The sequence below is a fragment of the Onychostruthus taczanowskii genome, unplaced genomic scaffold (assembly GCF_017590055.1).
Source record: "Onychostruthus taczanowskii isolate IOZ18803 unplaced genomic scaffold, ASM1759005v1 scaffold14, whole genome shotgun sequence".
Lineage (NCBI taxonomy): Eukaryota > Metazoa > Chordata > Aves > Passeriformes > Passeridae > Onychostruthus > Onychostruthus taczanowskii.
Window position 1 is genome coordinate 1126709 of NW_024498573.1, and position 17959 is coordinate 1144667.

General features: G+C 45.3%; 1 protein-coding gene across 1 annotated transcript; it reads right to left on the reverse strand.

The window, feature by feature from the left end:
- Positions 1–108: 108 nt before the first annotated feature.
- HSPA4 (heat shock protein family A (Hsp70) member 4) lies at positions 109–16438 on the reverse strand. The gene is made up of 19 exons (XM_041398059.1): positions 16263–16438; positions 11769–11826; positions 10126–10266; positions 9803–9925; positions 9245–9344; positions 8736–8869; positions 7178–7422; positions 6721–6797; positions 6295–6446; positions 6067–6173; positions 5588–5721; positions 4969–5150; positions 4522–4608; positions 3876–4028; positions 3289–3414; positions 2464–2571; positions 2048–2167; positions 1498–1659; positions 109–1293 (listed from the first exon to the last, which is right to left on the reverse strand). Exons 1-19 carry the CDS (start codon positions 16367–16369, stop codon positions 1096–1098), a joined length of 2514 nt encoding a protein of 837 aa, XP_041253993.1. The 5' UTR covers positions 16370–16438; the 3' UTR covers positions 109–1095.
- Between the last annotated feature and the right edge of the window lie 1521 nt (positions 16439–17959).

The window sequence follows — 17959 nt, forward strand, 5'->3', positions numbered from 1 at the left end:
GCCCCGGAGCAGCCCGGCAGAGCTCCTTGCACACCCCAAGAACCAGGGACACAGCCCTTCCCTCCACCCCGCTCTCCCTGCATTGCAATCAACAGCTGCAGCAGGAGGTCCAGTAGAATCCAGTGCATTTATTTCTTGCAATAACTGAACGGGTGTTTTTCAGCTTTGGATTTTAACACATACAAATTAAATTTGCAAGTTTAATGACAATCGGTACTAGAAGCAATTCATTGTATAAAGCTCATAGAAAAAAAAAACAAAACAAAACAAAACAAACCAACCAGCCCGTCAGTTCTTGGTTTTCCTGGAAAAAAAGAAACCAAAACAAAAAACCAAGCATTCCAAATGAAGGCCTCGTGGAAGCAAGCATACCCCTGCCAGAAAAAGTTAGGAACAAGTCAGAATCAACTATCAGCATAGGCAGCTGAAATACAAGTATTCACTCTTTCTACAAGCAGCTAATTTAACTAAAGACAAGGAGTTTACAGGGCCTAATTAGCTGGGGAGTTCGTGAGAAACCCACTCCCCTGTCCAGGAGCACATTCTGAGTCTGATCTGCAGTCTGGGCTAAGGAATAAAGGTGCTGATGCGCCACCCCCTGCTCTGCAAACCTCCTGTAACCATCAACTGTTCCAGTGCAAATCAGAGTGAGTCCAGAGCAGGCATTCACACTAAACCAAGAGCAATGGAAGACTCTGCCTCGGCTGTCCCCTGCCCTCCCTGGAGTGCCAGTGCTGCAATCCACAGGGAAAGGGAAGAGCAGGGTGCACATCAGACTTAGATGTTGCTGTCTCCCTCCTTCAAGGGAGAACTGACTCAGCCTGGACATTAAAAATGGAGAAGCAGCTTATGGCTGTTCCTAGAGGTCTAGTTAGACTACCAAAACTTCTAAATACAATCAATAAAGGCAAACACTGCTGAGCTGAGTGAGTCCTTCGCCACCTCCCCGTTCTGACCTGCTGCCCTGCCCAAACCTCTCCAAGAGTTACCAAGAGTGCTGCGGGATTCACTTGCTTCAGTTTGTATTCAGAACGTACAAAGTCGACAACTTAAAGCTTTATTGTAGTTTGCAATAATATAAACAAGTGCTGAAACTCAGTCAATGTCCATTTCTGGAAGCTTCTTGTCGGCGGCTGTGGGGGCAGAGCCCTGCTCGGGGGGCTGGGTCCCGCTCCCGGCGTCCCCCTGCCCGTCCAATGGTCCGTTGGCTTCCGTCGCCTTCTGCTCCTCCTTGGGCAGCTCCACCTTGGGTTTGGGTTTGTTCACGATGGGATTACACATACTTGCCAATTCCTAAAGGACACAGAAATGACACATGCTTAGAAATGGTTTTATCTCCCGCAGCTGAACTTCAGCTTTTGAAACCACCCTTGGGAATACTCCAGTTGAGGGCTGACGTTCCCTGGTGCTTTTGGGATTTCTCACCTCAGAGTTTTCTGATGGAGTAATAAACACAAAAACTCATGGAAATACAGTGAGTTATGTAGAAAAACTTACTTTTGCTTTAGACTGTATGTCTTTTGCTTTTATAACTGGGTCCAAAGTAAGACTCCTCTTGTTCTGAAGGTTGAGGTTGTTGTTCATCCACTCCATGGCTTCATTGGTGCTCTTCTCCACCTTTGCCACGTCTGCTTCATCAAGATGATCATACAGTTCATCCTGCCACACACAAACAGGAGCAGCTGTGTCAGTGTTTGAGCACAAACTGCATCCTGATTTCCTCAAAACTTAGCTTCAAAAAGACCATTTAGCCAAGAGCTGTTGTGGTTAGCAAATCAACAGAACTGATCACCTACACACAGCTCAGTAACCAGAGACTGAAGATCTCCTGCTGCTGGCATTTTGCCTCCATGAGGAAATCAACACCTGATTAAAAAGGGACTGAGATGTGCAAGGCCCAAAAGCCACTTCTGAAAATCTATTAAACATCAAGAACTCCTAAGCTCACTGGAAGGTTGCAAGGTTTTTGTCTGAAGCGGGTTACCTAAAATTCAGAAAATATTTGTACAATTTGCTTGCGTTTTTCAGAAATTATGTGTGAAAATACCTTTGCTTTGAATGCATGAACAGCTTTCATGTACTGCTGGATTTGCTTCCCCAAGTCCTCAAATGCTTTTGGTCTTTCCTCTGATTCTTGGAATCTTGCCTGAATAGGCTGACCCAGGGTCTGAAAGAAAACACAACAGGTATCAAAACTCATGGAGCATCACTGAGGGATCCCCAAGGTTTCACAGGATACATCAACTTTCCTGAACTCCTGGGAACTCTGACTCTTCCCTCAACTTACAGGAAAGACTGAGCCTCCCTCAGCCCTTTGTTACAGGTCTGTTGGAGACCTACTCCCCACACACAATCCAAAGCAGGCTGTTGTTACCTCAGAATCAGCAAACCCCAGACAGCTCCTCGCTGGAACAAAGTTCTCCAGCTTTGGTAAATTCCCATGGGAATGTAAAAACCACTCACCTTCAGCTCTGCCAGTTTATCAATGTATATTTGTTTGGGCTGGTCTTCACCATCCTCATAAAGCCAATTTTCTGTATCTTCTAGCTTCAGTGTGAAGCTATTGCGATCCTGCGGCAACACACACAAAACAGGCAGGTGACATCATTTATTGGGTGACAAATGGCATTAAATGGTACCTGGAACCTTTCTGGAAGGGTTGTATTTTTAGAATATAAGGAAGTCTGTCTGGAACTCTTTATCCTATTTTAGTGAAAAATAAGAAATAAAATATTCTTCTGTAGAGCTCTGTGGTGGATTCCGGGCCCAAGGAAGAACCATGTGTGACAGCCACATTTCAGATCAAATACTGTCACATCAAAGGCCTTTTTGTCCCCTGCAAGTTTTCACTGTCACTACATGAGCAAGCCTGAGAACAGAGGGAAACTTTTCTTTAGCAAAGGTGCCATAAATGTCACCTGGCACGTCCCAGTTTGGGCTCTGCAGACACCTGGCTGGCAAAGCTCCATTGCAGTCAATGGAGATGCAGTCAGGTGCTCAAAGATTCATCCCTAGAAGCAGAGTTAAATTCATTACACAGCAAGCTCCTTCAGTACAACAGGGAAAGCTGATTAATAATGCCAAGAGATTTTTAGGCAACCAGTTCAGATACAGGTGCCCACATTTAGTAAATTATCATCAGAGCCAGAAAAGTTACAATTATTTCTTCAAATTTCAAGTCTGAATATGTAACTTATATAAATACAGTATGTGATACAAGTCAAGAGTTATAAACCCAAGTGCTGATTGTACCACAGTGTATCAGGACAGTCAAGCAGCAATACTCACATCCTCACTGACGAATTTCTCATAAACACCGCAGAGTTTGTCTCTCATTTCATACACGTACTCCTCCACTGCATTCTTGGCATCATTCCTCTCCTTCTCCAGCTTATCCTGCATTATCATCTTACCCTGTGAATACAGTGTCAAATTAATTGGCTAAAAAGCTTATTATTTAACATTTATTTCCAGGACACCTTGCTAGCAAAGGCTCAAACCAGATCAAGATTTGGCAAAACTGTGATTTACAGAACTGTTCTAACACAGCACGCGACTGAAAACTGATTTCAGTTTTGGTGTGATGTCCAATACAGCACAGAACAATCCTCCTCCAGCTGAGGGTCACCTTCACCTTGTACCTGCAGGTGATTGTGGAGCTTTTCTGCAGCACAGCCCTTTGAGAGGACAGCTGCCCTGACCAGGAGCAATGAATGCATTCTGCCTCCACGGGGCACTGTAGTTCACCTCAGACTTTTAACTGCTTGTTTTATTCCTTTTAATCCTTTCCTTGACCTTCCTTAACCATTTTAATGAAAAACAGCATTTCTGGAGACCAACAGGTGACATTTTTAGCTCGGGCAGGAAGAGTTTACCTCGTTCTCAATGAACAAGTTGAGCATGTCCTTGCCTATCTGCCACACCAGCTGGTTCTCAATGGGAAGGTCCACTGTGGTTGTCTTCACTTTGGCCTTCTTGGCCTGAGGTGGCTGATCCACTTTCTTGTCCTTTGAGTCAGCCTGAGAAGTCTGCATTAAAATATAATTACATTCACAGTAAAAACAGCATCACCACTCAATTCAAGGGGAGCAGTCAAGGTTTACATCAGAAAAACTGAGTTAGCACCTCAACAACAGAATCAAGCACTCCCATCAAGCCATTCTGACAGTTGCTGAAGCCTGAGACAATCAATGCAGCCACTGACCTTTTCTGGGCACTTCACATTCATGGGGGAGGGTGCTCATGGCAGAACACTGTTCTAGTATTCAAGTTATTGAAAACTAGATGATTATTTCTTCCCTGAGCAGGAGAGTTCCCCCATTTTGTCAGTACCAGGTCACCTGACAGGTCTGCAGTTATCAGTGCCATTTGTGTCCTTTCTAAAGCTCTAATCACAATAGACCACCAGTGCACTGAAATAAAAGTTCAGCTTCCAGAACTATGACAAAGGCAGCAGATATGCTCACACTCCTCATATTCTCACGAATCTCATGAAAATAAAGTCTCAAATGCTCCTCTTACCTCCATTTCTTCAGACTCTGCCTTATTTTCAGGCTGGGTTTGCTGTTGCTCTTCAGTCTTTTGTTGCTCCTCGTCTACTTGCATCTTCTGAAATTCAGAGAGATCCAATTTCACACATTAAACAAATGCAGATCACTGCTTCAGTTCCTAGGCTGATCCCTTAACACTCCTAATGCTCTTTAGGCAAAACAAACAGAATGCAAGCTGCAGGAATAAATTATGAGCTCCCAGTCTTTGCTCCAGCAATCCACGGCTCCATTAGTAAGAATTTGATCTACACCTCAAGTCCTGGTTTCAAGACATCTAGCACTGGTGTAACATACTACACTGAGTACTCAGTCTCATATTTCAGTTGTGGGCATGTCTAGTAAATCCTTACACAAGCCTGAGCCCCTGGGCAGCTGTGCTCCAGTGATTCTGAGCAGCTGGGAGCAGTGAGTCTGTTACCTCTTCCTCCTTCGCGTGCTGATCCGTCTCCATTGGCTCCTCGTTCTCATCAGATTTATGAACCTCCACCAGAGATGCACTTGAAACACTGAAGATGCCATGGATATTTATTCTGACTTTGACTTTCACTTTGGAACTGGATCCATCTGTTTGAGGAGTGACCTTCTGAACCAAGAAGTGAGCTAAACAGAGAGAAAAAACCCAAACACTTTTGATTAAACTCAGGTCTGAATGCAAAGCAAACCCCAACTGCTGCTGACACAGCTCACTGCAATGTGCTCAGGGAATGTTAAAACTACTCAAGTTGGACAACTCAGATTTTTTACTCAGCAATGCTGGGGCACAGCTATTGGGAATTCTTAATGTCAAACCTCGTGTCACTTTTATCAGAGCAAAAGACTGCACAACTCTCAGTGTGGCTCTTCCACATTTGCTCCAGTATTAGGATGCTCTTTTTGCCCATAAACTTCATGCTACTTCAACTATTTTACTGAAAATTAATTTGAAATGTTGTCCTGAGAGCATTTGCAGTAGGCTGCATGTCCAGACTACATAATGAGACAGAAAAGGCTTGAAACACAGAAAGGATTCTTAGTTAAAGGTACAAAATGGTGCTAACCTATAGCAGGGTCTGGGTAAGGCAGCTCCTTGGGGGCACTGTAGTAGGCCTCCAGAGTGAAGGGCTCCTTCCTGTAGAAAGTGAGGACCTTGGAAAAGGGAGCAGGGTGGTTCTTGGGGAAGACCTCACAGTCACTGCAAAAGAAAACACAGCCTGTGTTCAGTGTTAACACAGCTGGTAAGGTAACAAAACATTTCTAGATACTCTTAGGGAAAAAGCTTCCTTAAGAAGTGATAAGACTGTCCTGATCTTTCAGGTTAAGTAACACAACAGCCACGCAGGAAGTGCCAAACCGCCGCTCAACCTTGGTTTTGTTTTCTGCCATCATTAACTTCAGAAGTATCAAAACTGGAAGTGTTAAATGGGCATTTAACCCTGGAAATACCTGTTCTAAGGGTATTTACTGATGCTTGTTATTTACTCTAACCACCACCAGCCATTTTAAGCTGTAACATGCAAGAAGACTGTACTGGTTTTACCTCAGGTCTTCCCCTGCTGGTGAATTCCATCGCAAAGAGATGGGGTATGGTATCAAATCGGTGATAGAAAACTCTCTCACTTTGAAAGCCGGGGACAAAATTGCACACTGCAAGAGCACAAAAGCCACATTACAAGTGTTCAGACTTTAGGTAACAAGCATTTCATTCAGCAAGCAGCTACTGATGCTGATTAATATTCTCACAGCAAGAGCTAACAGCAGTTTTTACCTGCAGTGCACAGCCTCGTGCCACAGCCTCATCTGCATTCAGGGTCGTACTGACTTCTTTGCCAAAAAATTTACTGATCTTCTCTTTGACAGCAGGGATTCTTGTGGTACCACCAACTATCTCTACTGCATAAATATCCTCCTTCTTCAACCCTAGAAAGGAGTCAGACAATAGATGAAATGTTTCTCTCTCACATTAATACACCGACATCATAAACCAGAAGTTTTAATAGACCAACTTTAGGCTAAGTTTCTAAGCAGTAAAAATTTCAGCTCCTAGCTTGAGTGAGAAAGTTTTTTAATCTTACAGCTCCTAAGCAAGAGACTGTTGTTTGTGATAAACCCTTGTGTCCAACATACAAAGGCAGCCTGCACTCTGGCTGGCTCCTGTCTGCATGCAGAGCACCCCCCCCACATCCCCACTTACTGGCTTGCTCCAGCACGCTGCGAAGGGGCGGCTCCACTCTTGCCAGGAGTCCTTCACACATCTCTAAAAACTTGCCTCTGTTGGAAGAATCCAAAAACAAAGATCTAGCACACCATAATCAACACTGCAAACAGGATGCCCAAACTGAAGGAACGCCACTTTCACTATGTTCTGCAGGGTCTTCTCTCCCCCAGTCCTTGCTTTATACTTTCTTATGTTCTCCCAGACAAAACCTGGTTCCAGTAACCTTGGCATCCTTTCAACATTCCCAGCCCTCCCTCCTAACTCAAGGCCACTGACCAGGCTCTAAACATTTTCATTTCCAGCAGCATTCCTGCACGTGTTGTTCTTTGATTTCTCACCTCCCTGCAGCCCTAAGAGCTGACACTTCATACCAAGTTTTTAACTGCCTGAAGGGCACTCTGAAGTTTTCCCCTTGCAGAGCAGCCAAGGTTACCTGTTCATGGTTCCAGACACATCTATGTCATTCATGAAGCACTCTATGTTCATGGGCAGGTCAGAGGCATTGGCACTCATCAGCTTCTTCAGCCTCTCACACTCCTGGTACAGCCTCAGCAGCGCTCGGATCTTGGACTTGATGTCAAGTTTGTATTTCTTCCCAAACTCCTCACAAAAGTATTCCACCAACACCTCATCAAACTTCCTGCCTCCAAGGGTTGTGTCAAACGCTGTAGCAAGAACCTTAAAGGAAGGGCACCCTTCAGTAACAGTACAATGTGCCATTACCCAATGAAAGCAATCAGCAGTTCACATCAAAGCAGTGCTTTGTTTCAAATATAGTTCAACTCTAAGTGAAAGAAATCGACCTTCCAGGAATGAGGTGACAACTGCTTTAAAAGGAATTTAGGGAGATTGGGCAGGACTTAGCAACACAATCTGTTCCACAGCTTTTGCTGGGAGCAGATCTCTGTTCCAAATTCTGCTTAGCCACTGTCAGTTTGAGTCATACCCCAGTTTAATATTTGATGCCTCCTAAGGGTGGAACATGCTTACATAAGCTAAAAACAAAACAGGAAGAAAATAAATGATATTAACTCTTAAAACAGGTGCTCCTTTTTGATGAAGGAATTATTGCAAAGAACACCTGTAGCCCACCCACCTCTGCTCACTCTGCTCTGTAAACACACCAGGAATTAATTTTTTTAGGAACAGAAATCATTACCCTCAATACCCCATCAGATGGCTTTGGCCTCTACACTGGCTAACAGCCCTGCACTCTGGACCCCAAAGCATCCTTTCCACACTGCCATGGCTTCCAAGTTTAAAAAACAAATCCAAGAGAAACACAAAGATTACATTTCCTCACATAAATAAAACTATGAGAAAACAAATGGTGACAGAACATTTTTCTGCATTTCACTGCCTCATGCTTTAAATTCTGCATCTGTTTCTCCAGCCAATCATGAGAACTATTGTATTGTATTGTAACTACAAAGTCCAGATTGTAATCATTAATAATAATAATAAAATGTCAGTAAGAAATGTTAGTGTTTGCTGCAAAACAGCAATGCCTTGGCAGTGTACACTCACAAATACACTGTCATCTGCTGAGCTTCCACTGGCAGCTTAAAGCAATCAGGAATGTTTCTTCATTGCACATGAGCACCACAGTGAGGGTTCAGAAACAATGTCTGTCACTTACACCACTGCAGGAATTCCTGCTTCAACACCAGATCTCATGATTGAACTGGAGTATTTTAATGAAGGCAGCACAGTCAGATAGGATAATTTCTGAATAAACCACTTAATCCAGGTTTTTTATTCTTTGGCAGAGTCTGTTGATTAAGGCATGTTTGCTTCCTCCACACACTGCTCAAAAGCTCTCTAGTCCCCTGCCCTACTTTTTGCTCCAGACAAAGTGCAATTTTAAGAACAAGAACTGAGCTGTGTGGATGCCCCTCTGTGAAGCCAGGCAGGCTTGCCTGCCACAGTCCATGGGTGTGCTGATGAATGCTCTACAGATAATCAAAATGGATGTGTAACAGCTTGTTTACTTTCAGTTTGCCTTTGTTGAATGCACAAACAGAAACTTGATATGCAGAATGCCCCATGTCCACAAAAACAACGTTCCGTGGCTTTTCTTCCAAGGCAGGCAGGTCTGGCTTATAGATCCCATATGCCAGTGCAACTACAGAAATAAAAGTATAGTTAGCACATAGAGGTTTGCAATTATCAAGAAATAAGTGGTAATCAGGAATCAGCATTAGCATTTCATTGTGCTCCTCAAGCTACAGACATTGAATAAACAGAATTCTCAGTGCTAAAGAAACACAGAAGAACAGTGAACAGTACCACCCTCCCACAGCTGCATTAAAACAGATATTCACCAAATGTTGTTATGTCTTTGTAAAGTAGACCCAAATTTAAGAAACTTTCTGATCAAATCATCTATCCCAAGTGTGTAAAACCAGCTGTAATTCCAGAAAGCAAAGCTCAATGGCAGAATGAAAGCCTTTTCATGTAGTAAAACTGCAGCACTGAGTGAGGGACAGGAAGGAATTACCTGCAGTTGTTTCATTGATTAGTCTCAGACAGTTGAGACCAGCAATCTGGGTAGCATCCATCACAGATCTCCTTTCTGCATCTGTGTAGAAACAAGGAACCTGCAAGGAGGTCAGAGAGCCAACATTAACATTTCCAGGAGCCACCTTCAGGAAACACTTACAAGGGTGGACAGGACAGTGAGCTCGTGGAACACAAGCCTCCTTCAAAAGCAGTGCTCATTTCAGTTGCAATAGAAGAAAAGCAAAAAAAAAAAAAAAAAAAAGACATAAAGACAAAGTTCCTTTTTCTATTCCATATCACAAACCACTAATTTCTGGAGCACGTAATCAGAAAATAGGAATAAAATATTATTTATGCTGCTAATTAGCAGCATTTTAAGACCATTAATGACATAAGTCTAGTTTCCAAGAGGTGTAAGATTCAGTTTAAACAGAAAAGAAAGATACCTTGACATTCAAGTTTACTGGCCAATTTAATCAGATTTAATTTAATGCTGCAGCCATTTCAGGTCAGACAGTAACTAAGTTCTGTGTGTTTTGCTGGATTCTGTACTTACAGAAATAACACAGTCAACCACAGGCTTCTTAAGAGCATTCTCAGCAGTCTCCTTTAATTTGGTCAGAAGCATTCCTGTCACCTGCTCAATTGTAAAGTTTCTTTCTTCTTCCATATACATGGCCTTCAAATAAAAATTGTGCACAGTCATTACACTGCAGTGGTCCCCATGCACCATCCCCATTATCAGCCTTTTATTCCCTTCCCTATTAAGGCTTTCCATTCAAAAGAGAACACAAACTACAGTGAGCAGATTCAAAACAGAGAAATAAAAGGAAACTTTATCAGTTTCCTCCTCTGGCTCCTCAAACATGCCAGACTTACCCTGATGCCAGTTGAGCCTGTTGGCAGCTGGACAAGTTCATAGGCAAGGCTTGCTTTTTCAGCTTGAACAAAGGGATCTGAGAATGCACGACCATGAAATCTTTTAAAACTTTGTACTGTATTCTTTGCATTTGAAATAACCTAGAGGAAAAGAAATCTTTAATACAACGTGGCAGGGGAACATCTGAATTTCAAACAGAAGACAGAGTTTTGTTCTCATGCTTCTCCCACCGGATCATTTTTGTCATTTGTATCTTAACAGCATCTGGGCAGGTGCTGGGAGGCAACTTCCCTCTGGTTGCTCAGGGAACCTACAGCAATTTGAGATGGAAAATAAAATGTACACTAAAAACCGAGCCAAGTCTGTAAAATATTGATTACAACCACACTCAAATTTCATAGTGCACGTGTAGGAAACTCTTTAGAACTGTTAGCAAAAATCTCTTTCCCACTTACCTGTTCTCTACCCCCTACCTTTCTACAATCAGTGATTGCCCAAACATAACAAGCACATGGATGTAAACTCCAGCTCAGGTTCATCACATGCACATGACACTCAACACAGATATTCTCACAAAAGAGCTCAAGGACCTGCTCATGAAGCTTTAGGAGGTCAGGAGGTCCCCTAAAATGATGCTGTCACCTTGATTTAACTGACAAAAGGTAGACTGACTTTCATTAGCAGCAGAGATCAGCACAGAGAAGTGAAAGCCCAGGGCTCAGCCAGGTGTCTGCTTCCTAAGTAACTTGGGCTGGATGCTCTCTAAGTTTAGTCTGTGCAGGACATACTCATCTCTACAGGGCTCTGCACCAAGAGCTCTGCACCAAGCTAAGCAGACTCAACTCCAGAAAAAACAGCTGTGTTTGGTTCTAGTACAGTTGTGCTGTTCTTGAATAACATGGCTGTGTCCAGGGATTTTTGTATTTTAGGTAAAAAAATCTTCACACATCTCTAGGCTTTTTAGGCTAAGGAAAAACAACTGTTTGACTAGTCACTTGCTGTAGAAGACTTGAAAAAAATAAATCATCTTTTATAGGAGTTACTTACACAGCAACATAAAATCTGATACAGCAAGACCCAAATACCACAAGTAGGACAAATCACCTGAACTTCTTCCCAGTCCTTAAATCACATTTACCTGCCTACAGCAACAGAAACTCAAGACTATGGGCAAGAACACCCAAGAGAGATATTTAGGTTGCAATTCAGCCACAAAGGGTCAAGAAAGCTCTATCTATTTACACTCAAACATGCCTTCTTTCTGCAAAATCATGCACTTAATGGAATTCTATAGAACAGAGTCACATAATTAAAAGTCATCATAAAGCACAGGGACTGGAACAAACTAGGGCAGGGCGAAGCACCACTTGAGAATTTAGGTTCACAATTTGAAAACAAACAATTAGTAGTTCTCAGAATTTCTTAAGAGGCACAGCTTTATTCTGTACACTTCATCATGTGCAAGGATCGACCCTGAGATTTCTCTGCCAGATGACAAAGCAGCAGCCCATGGTGCACAGCTGAGAGCAGCTCAGCTGTGCCTTGGTTAGGGAGGCAGCAGGAGCAGCTCAGGGACATCTGTTATCTGCAGTGACAAACCCCACACTGCTGCTCTGAAGTTGTTCAGCCAAACCCCACTCACCTGGCTTTTGGCTGCAGCACCAATGGAGCGATTCTTGGGCCCAAAGGATATACAGGCTCTGCAAGGAAGAGTGAGTTCAGTCAGTGACTCTACAGCTGCACTGCACTTCTCCTGGGTAAGAAGTACTGATACTGTCTAGAGGACCACCTTAATTAATATGATTTACTCCATTAAAAGCGTTGGTCACTCGCTGCAATCTGTGCATGGAATGTTCTGGGGATTCTGGGAAAAACAGGCACTATAATTGCATTTAAAACAGCAACAGTGCTCCCTGCAGAACAGACTGACCCCAGACTCAGCCATGCTCCTCCAAGCTTCCCACCCAAGGCCTGACTGGGCAGAGCCTTATCTCAGTCAGGGCCCGTGTATGTGATGCACTCAAGGACAAGCTGGCAGTTAACAACAGGAAACGTTCGACTGTTCAGCAGACAAACACGAGGTCAATCAGGCAGGCAGGACATCCACGTCTGCAGCAGATGCTAACTAAGCTTTCCAGGTTTAAGGCAAACCCTTCGGAAACGTTCGACTGTTCAGGTCAATCAGGCAGTCAGGACATCGTTCCTACACGTCTGCAGCAGATGCTAACTAAGCTTTCCAGGTTTAAGGCAAACCCTTCAAGGGCAGAAAGAAACCACCTGCAGAGAAAGATTGCTCTTTCAGGGTTTCCTCGTGGAGCACTAAAAGAGAAATTACATTTTACTCTCCCTGCTTTGTGACAGCCTGCAGTTCTGAACAGAGAAATCCTCCTTTTAGGAGAAATTCCTCGGCAGATTAAGACTCTTGATTTACATATTTAACAAACTGTAGGAGCCCTAACAAAACAAAATCCAGCCCTCTAATCCAAGTTGTTCATACCAACGAGGTAAACTTGGTGGGGGGAACCCTGCCATTAGGTAAGCAGATCTTTGCTGCTCACACAACATGCCAACTAAGTCTAATTAAGCTGCTCTCCGTGCAGCAGGTTAAGAATCTGCTTTACAGCAGGGTGATGCCACAGGGCTGCTACAGAAAACATTCCAGCTCAGCCTGAGGTTTGGAATTGGGAGTTCCGAGCAGAGACTGACCAAAACCAACCCAAAGGCTGGGGTGACAGAATTGCATTGGGTTTGTATCTTCTTCCAATTTATTAACAATCTCACAAATGTAACAAGGCCTACCCTAAAGTATGTGCTGCAACAGAATTAACATTCCTGAATAAATCTGCAGTTGTTTGAAACAACTATTCATGACATTAGTTAAAAAAAACCAACTCAGTTTGTGCTCTGCAGACCCTCAGGCCCACACCAATGGAACAAGAGGTAAAAACCTAATGAGCCCAGGGCAAGGAGCTGGTTATTAATTTACTCTGGTCTCCTGAAAGGAATTAAGACATGAATTGTGCCCTTCTCTTGGAAAAAAAAAAAAATAAAGCTACTTCACTGCTGAATTCACAAATCAAGATCCCCTCACCAACACAAAATGCACAAATTCAGATGAGAGCCCTGGCAGGGACCCAGCATAGAGTGCAACTAGGAAGGAGGGAGAGAAGGAAGAATTTTCAACCAGTCTCATTCCCCAAATCAGTTCACAAGAACCAGTAACTCATGAAATACAAATTACACTATTACACAATTTCTGGGAGCTGAAAAACCAACCAGTGCACTTTAAGTAGAAACATTCACAGCGAAGGTCATCAGAGGTCTAATGAAACAACTGCAGAAAGTTAAAATCTCTGCTTCACATCCCTAGAGGCACCTCCTCACCCTCCCACCCACTGCCAGTCCTGGGAAGATCCCCTGTCCCCTGCCAGCTCATGTCCTCTGCACTGACCGTCAGCACCAGCTCCAGAACATCAGTCACAATGATTTCATTTAATCAAGGCCCTTCATCCCTACAGACATACTTAAACTGTCTTATTTTTATCTCTCAGTTTCCAGTACCTTTCTCTCTAGCACTTTTCCACGTCCAAGGCAAACACAGTTTGCACAGCTTTGGGATGTACAAGTTCACATTTTACAGCGCCCCAGAAGGATCCGAGTACCAGAGCTGAAGGCAGATTTTGGGAGTGTCATCTGTGCCACTGAACTCAGTCCAATGCACTCAGTGGGGTTTATTTTAATGATAGAAATTACTACAATAACACACACAAAGCACAGTGTTTAACCCTGAGCCTGAGGAAACCTGTCACTACACCTTGCACGACTTCCCCACTGTAACAAGTGCTCAGCACCAGGCTTCTGATCCCAGCTCACTTAAAAACCACGCAGAAGTTCTTTTAATAGAAGGGTCTGCTTGCAGAATGCTTTTCTGCATTCCCTCAGAACAGCACCTGGAGATTAAGCCCTGCTAAAACCCTCTCATTTGCATTATGCTCATTTTTTCCAATTTCACTTCAGGCTCCCATAACTGAGTTATTTCCCAAGAGATTCACAATGTCAGATATTTTATTTAGCTCATCTCCTTCAACGAGGGAGATTTGTGTTCACATCTCAAATATACAAATATATTTATCAGCAGAACTTCAACTCCCTGAGGGCCAAATACCTACAGCTATTAGAACCCAGCTCTGATCCTCTCTAAATTCAGTATTTTCCCAGTACATCTAACCTTTACATTTCCACGTTATTGAGAACACTTGAGAGATCTCCAGATACTTGGGCACACACGCTGAATTCAAAATTTCCTTCTCCATTTATTCACTGCTCAGAGACAGGAAAAGCAAACAGTGATGTATTGTCTAATGAGAAGCAAGGTCACTCTGGGCTTTCTGGATCTAAAGCAGCCCAAACACTGAAGATGATCCAACTGTCTCACCAAGACAGCCACTTCAGGATCTGCTTAGATAAAGCCATACTGCAACAGAGGGGAAGCTCCAGAAACACTTTTAGCACAGCTTTCCCCACAGCTCCTCTCCAGGTCTGATGCTCAATTCTTGATGCAAATTTTTCTTCCACTTTCATTTTGCAAGTCATTCATAGAGTTTTATAGCAGTTCTTTCCTTAATGAACGGAGGGAATGCACACTCCTGTAGAGAATGTGGTAGGAGGGATGATTACACAAGCAGGGCTAGAATATACTGACCACATTGTATCATGGAACCACGGAGGGACCTCAAAGCTCACCCAGTCCCCCTGCCATGGCAGGGACACCCCCCACTATCTGGTTGTTCCAGGCTTCATGCATGGCCTTGGACACTCCCAGGGATCCAGGGGCAGCCACAGCTTCTCTGGGCACCCTGTGCCAGGGCCTCCCCCTCCTCACAAGGAACAATTTCTCCCCAATATCCAATCCAGACCTCCCCTCTGTCAGTTTTGAAGTCATTCCCCTTGTCCTGGCACTGCAGGCTGCTCAGCAGCTTTCCAAACTCTGATCCCAGGACAAGGCACGGCTCACACCAAGCCCGGCACCAGCCCAGCTCAGCCCTCCCCTGCTGTGCTGGGACGGCAGGGGAATGACAGCCGTGCTACCAGAACACACAGGGAATTAAGGTCTGCCACTTCCAGCAGCCAGGGATGCTTTTCTCTCCACTCACAGCTCCCGTCCTTGTGATCCCAAGGGCACAGCCCAGCCTCGGGGGGGACAAACCGGCCGTACTGCCCCGAAAGGCCGGGGAGCTGGGGCTGCTCAGCCTGGAAATGAGAAGGGTGTGCGGACGCCTCGGAGCGTCCTGCAGCGTCTCAAGGAAGCCGGAGAGGGACTGCATCAGGAACTGGACTGACAGCACAAGGGGCTTCAGACTGAAAGAAGGGAAATTTAAATTAGATGTAGGGTAAAAATTCTTTCTTGTGAGGATGAAGAGCCACAGGCACAGATTGCCCACAGAAACTGTATCTGCTCCATCCCTGGAAGTGTTCCAGGCCAGGCTGGAGCAACCTGGTGGAAGCTGTTCCTACCCATTGCGGCTACAAGGAAGCCGGAGAGGCATCAGGAACTGGACTGACAGCACAAGGGGCTTCAGACTGAAAGAAGGGAAATTTAAATTAGATGTAGGGTAAAAATTCTTTCTTGTGAGGATGAAGAGCCACAGGCACAGATTGCCCACAGAAACTGTATCTGCTCCATCCCTGGAAGTGTTCCAGGCCAGGCTGGAGCAACCTGGTGGAAGCTGTTCCTACCCATTGCAGAGGGGTAGAACTGGATGAGCTTTAAGGTCCCTTCCAACCCCTTAGCATCCTATAACTCTGTGATTCTACGAAAGGCAGCTGAGCGGGTCTCCAGAAGCCCCCTCCGCGTCTGCCGGGAAGCTGTTCCTGCCCATTGCAGAGGGGTAGAACTGGATGAGCTTTAAGGTCCCTTCCAACCCCTTAGCATCCTATAACTCTGTGATTCTACGAAAGGCAGCTGAGCGGGTCTCCCGAAGCCCCCTCCGCGTCTGCCGCGCTTTACCGCATCTCTGTAAGCACTTTATAACACCGCTCCTCCCGGCCCCGCCGCTTCCCTCCCTCCCCGGCCCCGCCACGCCGGGCCCCGCGGGCGCCTCGCCGCCGCCTCAGCGCGGCTCCCCGGTTCACTCACGGCGTGCTGCGGTCGCTGTACTCGTTGGCGACAGTCTCGATGCCGCCGGCGCGGGCCACAGCCACGTAGCAGCTCTGGAAGCCCAGGTCGATGCCCACCACGGACATGGCGGCGGCGCTGAGGGGGGAGCGCGGTACCGGCAATTCTCGAAAGATCCCGTCGGGCCGCGGCCGCGCCGGCGCTGAGGGCGGCCGAGATCTCGCGAGAGCGCGGGGCTGAGGGCGGGCGCTCCGGGCGGGCTCTGAGGGCGCTCGGCGCCTTCTCCCTTTGCCAAAGTTCTTTCCTTGCGTTAGGAATGGCAGAAAAAGGCGATAAAGGCACAGCTTGGCAGCACTGCAGAGGTCGCCGAGTTGTTGCCCTCAGTGCGAAGCGGTCGGTGCCACAGAAAAGTTGTTTAGTGAAACTTTTTCCTTGCCCGTGATGTAAGGACCTGAGGGTGACAGGTGTGGTGGATGGGAACAGCGCGCACCATGAGATGTGATGATAATACAAGTACAGTCTCTGGAAACACGGTTTTTTCAGAAAAGGACTTAAACGCCTCCTTAAAATTTTTCTTTTGAGATTCAGACATTCCTGGAGATGTCCAAGGCCAGGCTGGACAGGACTTGGAGCACCCTGGGATGGCAGAAGGAGTCTGCCTATGGCAGGGGTGCCGTGAGGTGAGCTTTAGGGTCCTTCCAACCCAAACCATTCTGGAATTCAGTGTTGTGATTATTGCTGAATTACAGCAGAAAGTGCGAGGCTGGTTTTGATGATCCCAGGTTGAAAATCCAAGGTGTCATAATTTGAAATTGTGTTAAAAGATAATTTGATACCAACCGTGCTCCCAATAAAATTCAGCATTTGACTGCTCTATGCCCAGTAGGATTTACAGTACACTTGGTCTATAATCATCACAGAATATTTTAATATTATTATATCTCACTGGAGCCCTGTGCTGCAGTTTGGATGAGTACAGATACATTGTGTTTTCCAGGGCAGTGTTTGGCCACCAAGTGCTTTGTGGGCGTGTGGGAGAAAAGTCCTTTAAAGGATCAGGAATCCCTAAAGAGCTAAACAACTTACTTTATTTTTTAAATCCCTAGGAGTTCCTGGGACATTCCATGGTCCCAGCAGTGGAGGGGGCAGTGGGCATGGAGCTGCTCCCCTGGGCAGTGTGAAAGGTTCCATTTTGGGATTCATCCTAACACAAACCCAACCTTGATACTTACATCTGTGAGTTTCGTGAAACTGAATGTTTACAAATACTTTTAATTCCAGGATGAAACATGATGAAAACTTTGTGGCGGTGCAGCGTGCCACAAACAGAGCGTTACCAAGGGCCCAGGGCTGTATTTGCACGGCTGCTCCTTGTTGTAGTGACACAGAAAATACACCCAGAGACACTCACTAGTGCAGGCAGGAGGGACTCCTGCCCCAGAGCCATTGCCTGGCTCAGCCATTCTGCTCTGGCAGCTGCAGGGGACTGGGAATTGCCTCGGGAATTGCATCACCGTGCTAATGACGTGATCTTAATGAAGTGTTTGACCTCGAGCATCCTTGTGATGCCTTCAGTTGGAGCTTTGATATTTCCCAGACTCTGCACTGCCCTGGTGCAGAACTCTGAACTCCACATCAAGTGTCAGCAGCTCTCCTCACAGCTCAGGCACACAGAACAATCCTTTTCCAGCCCAGAACCAAGGACACCGCTGCAGCTT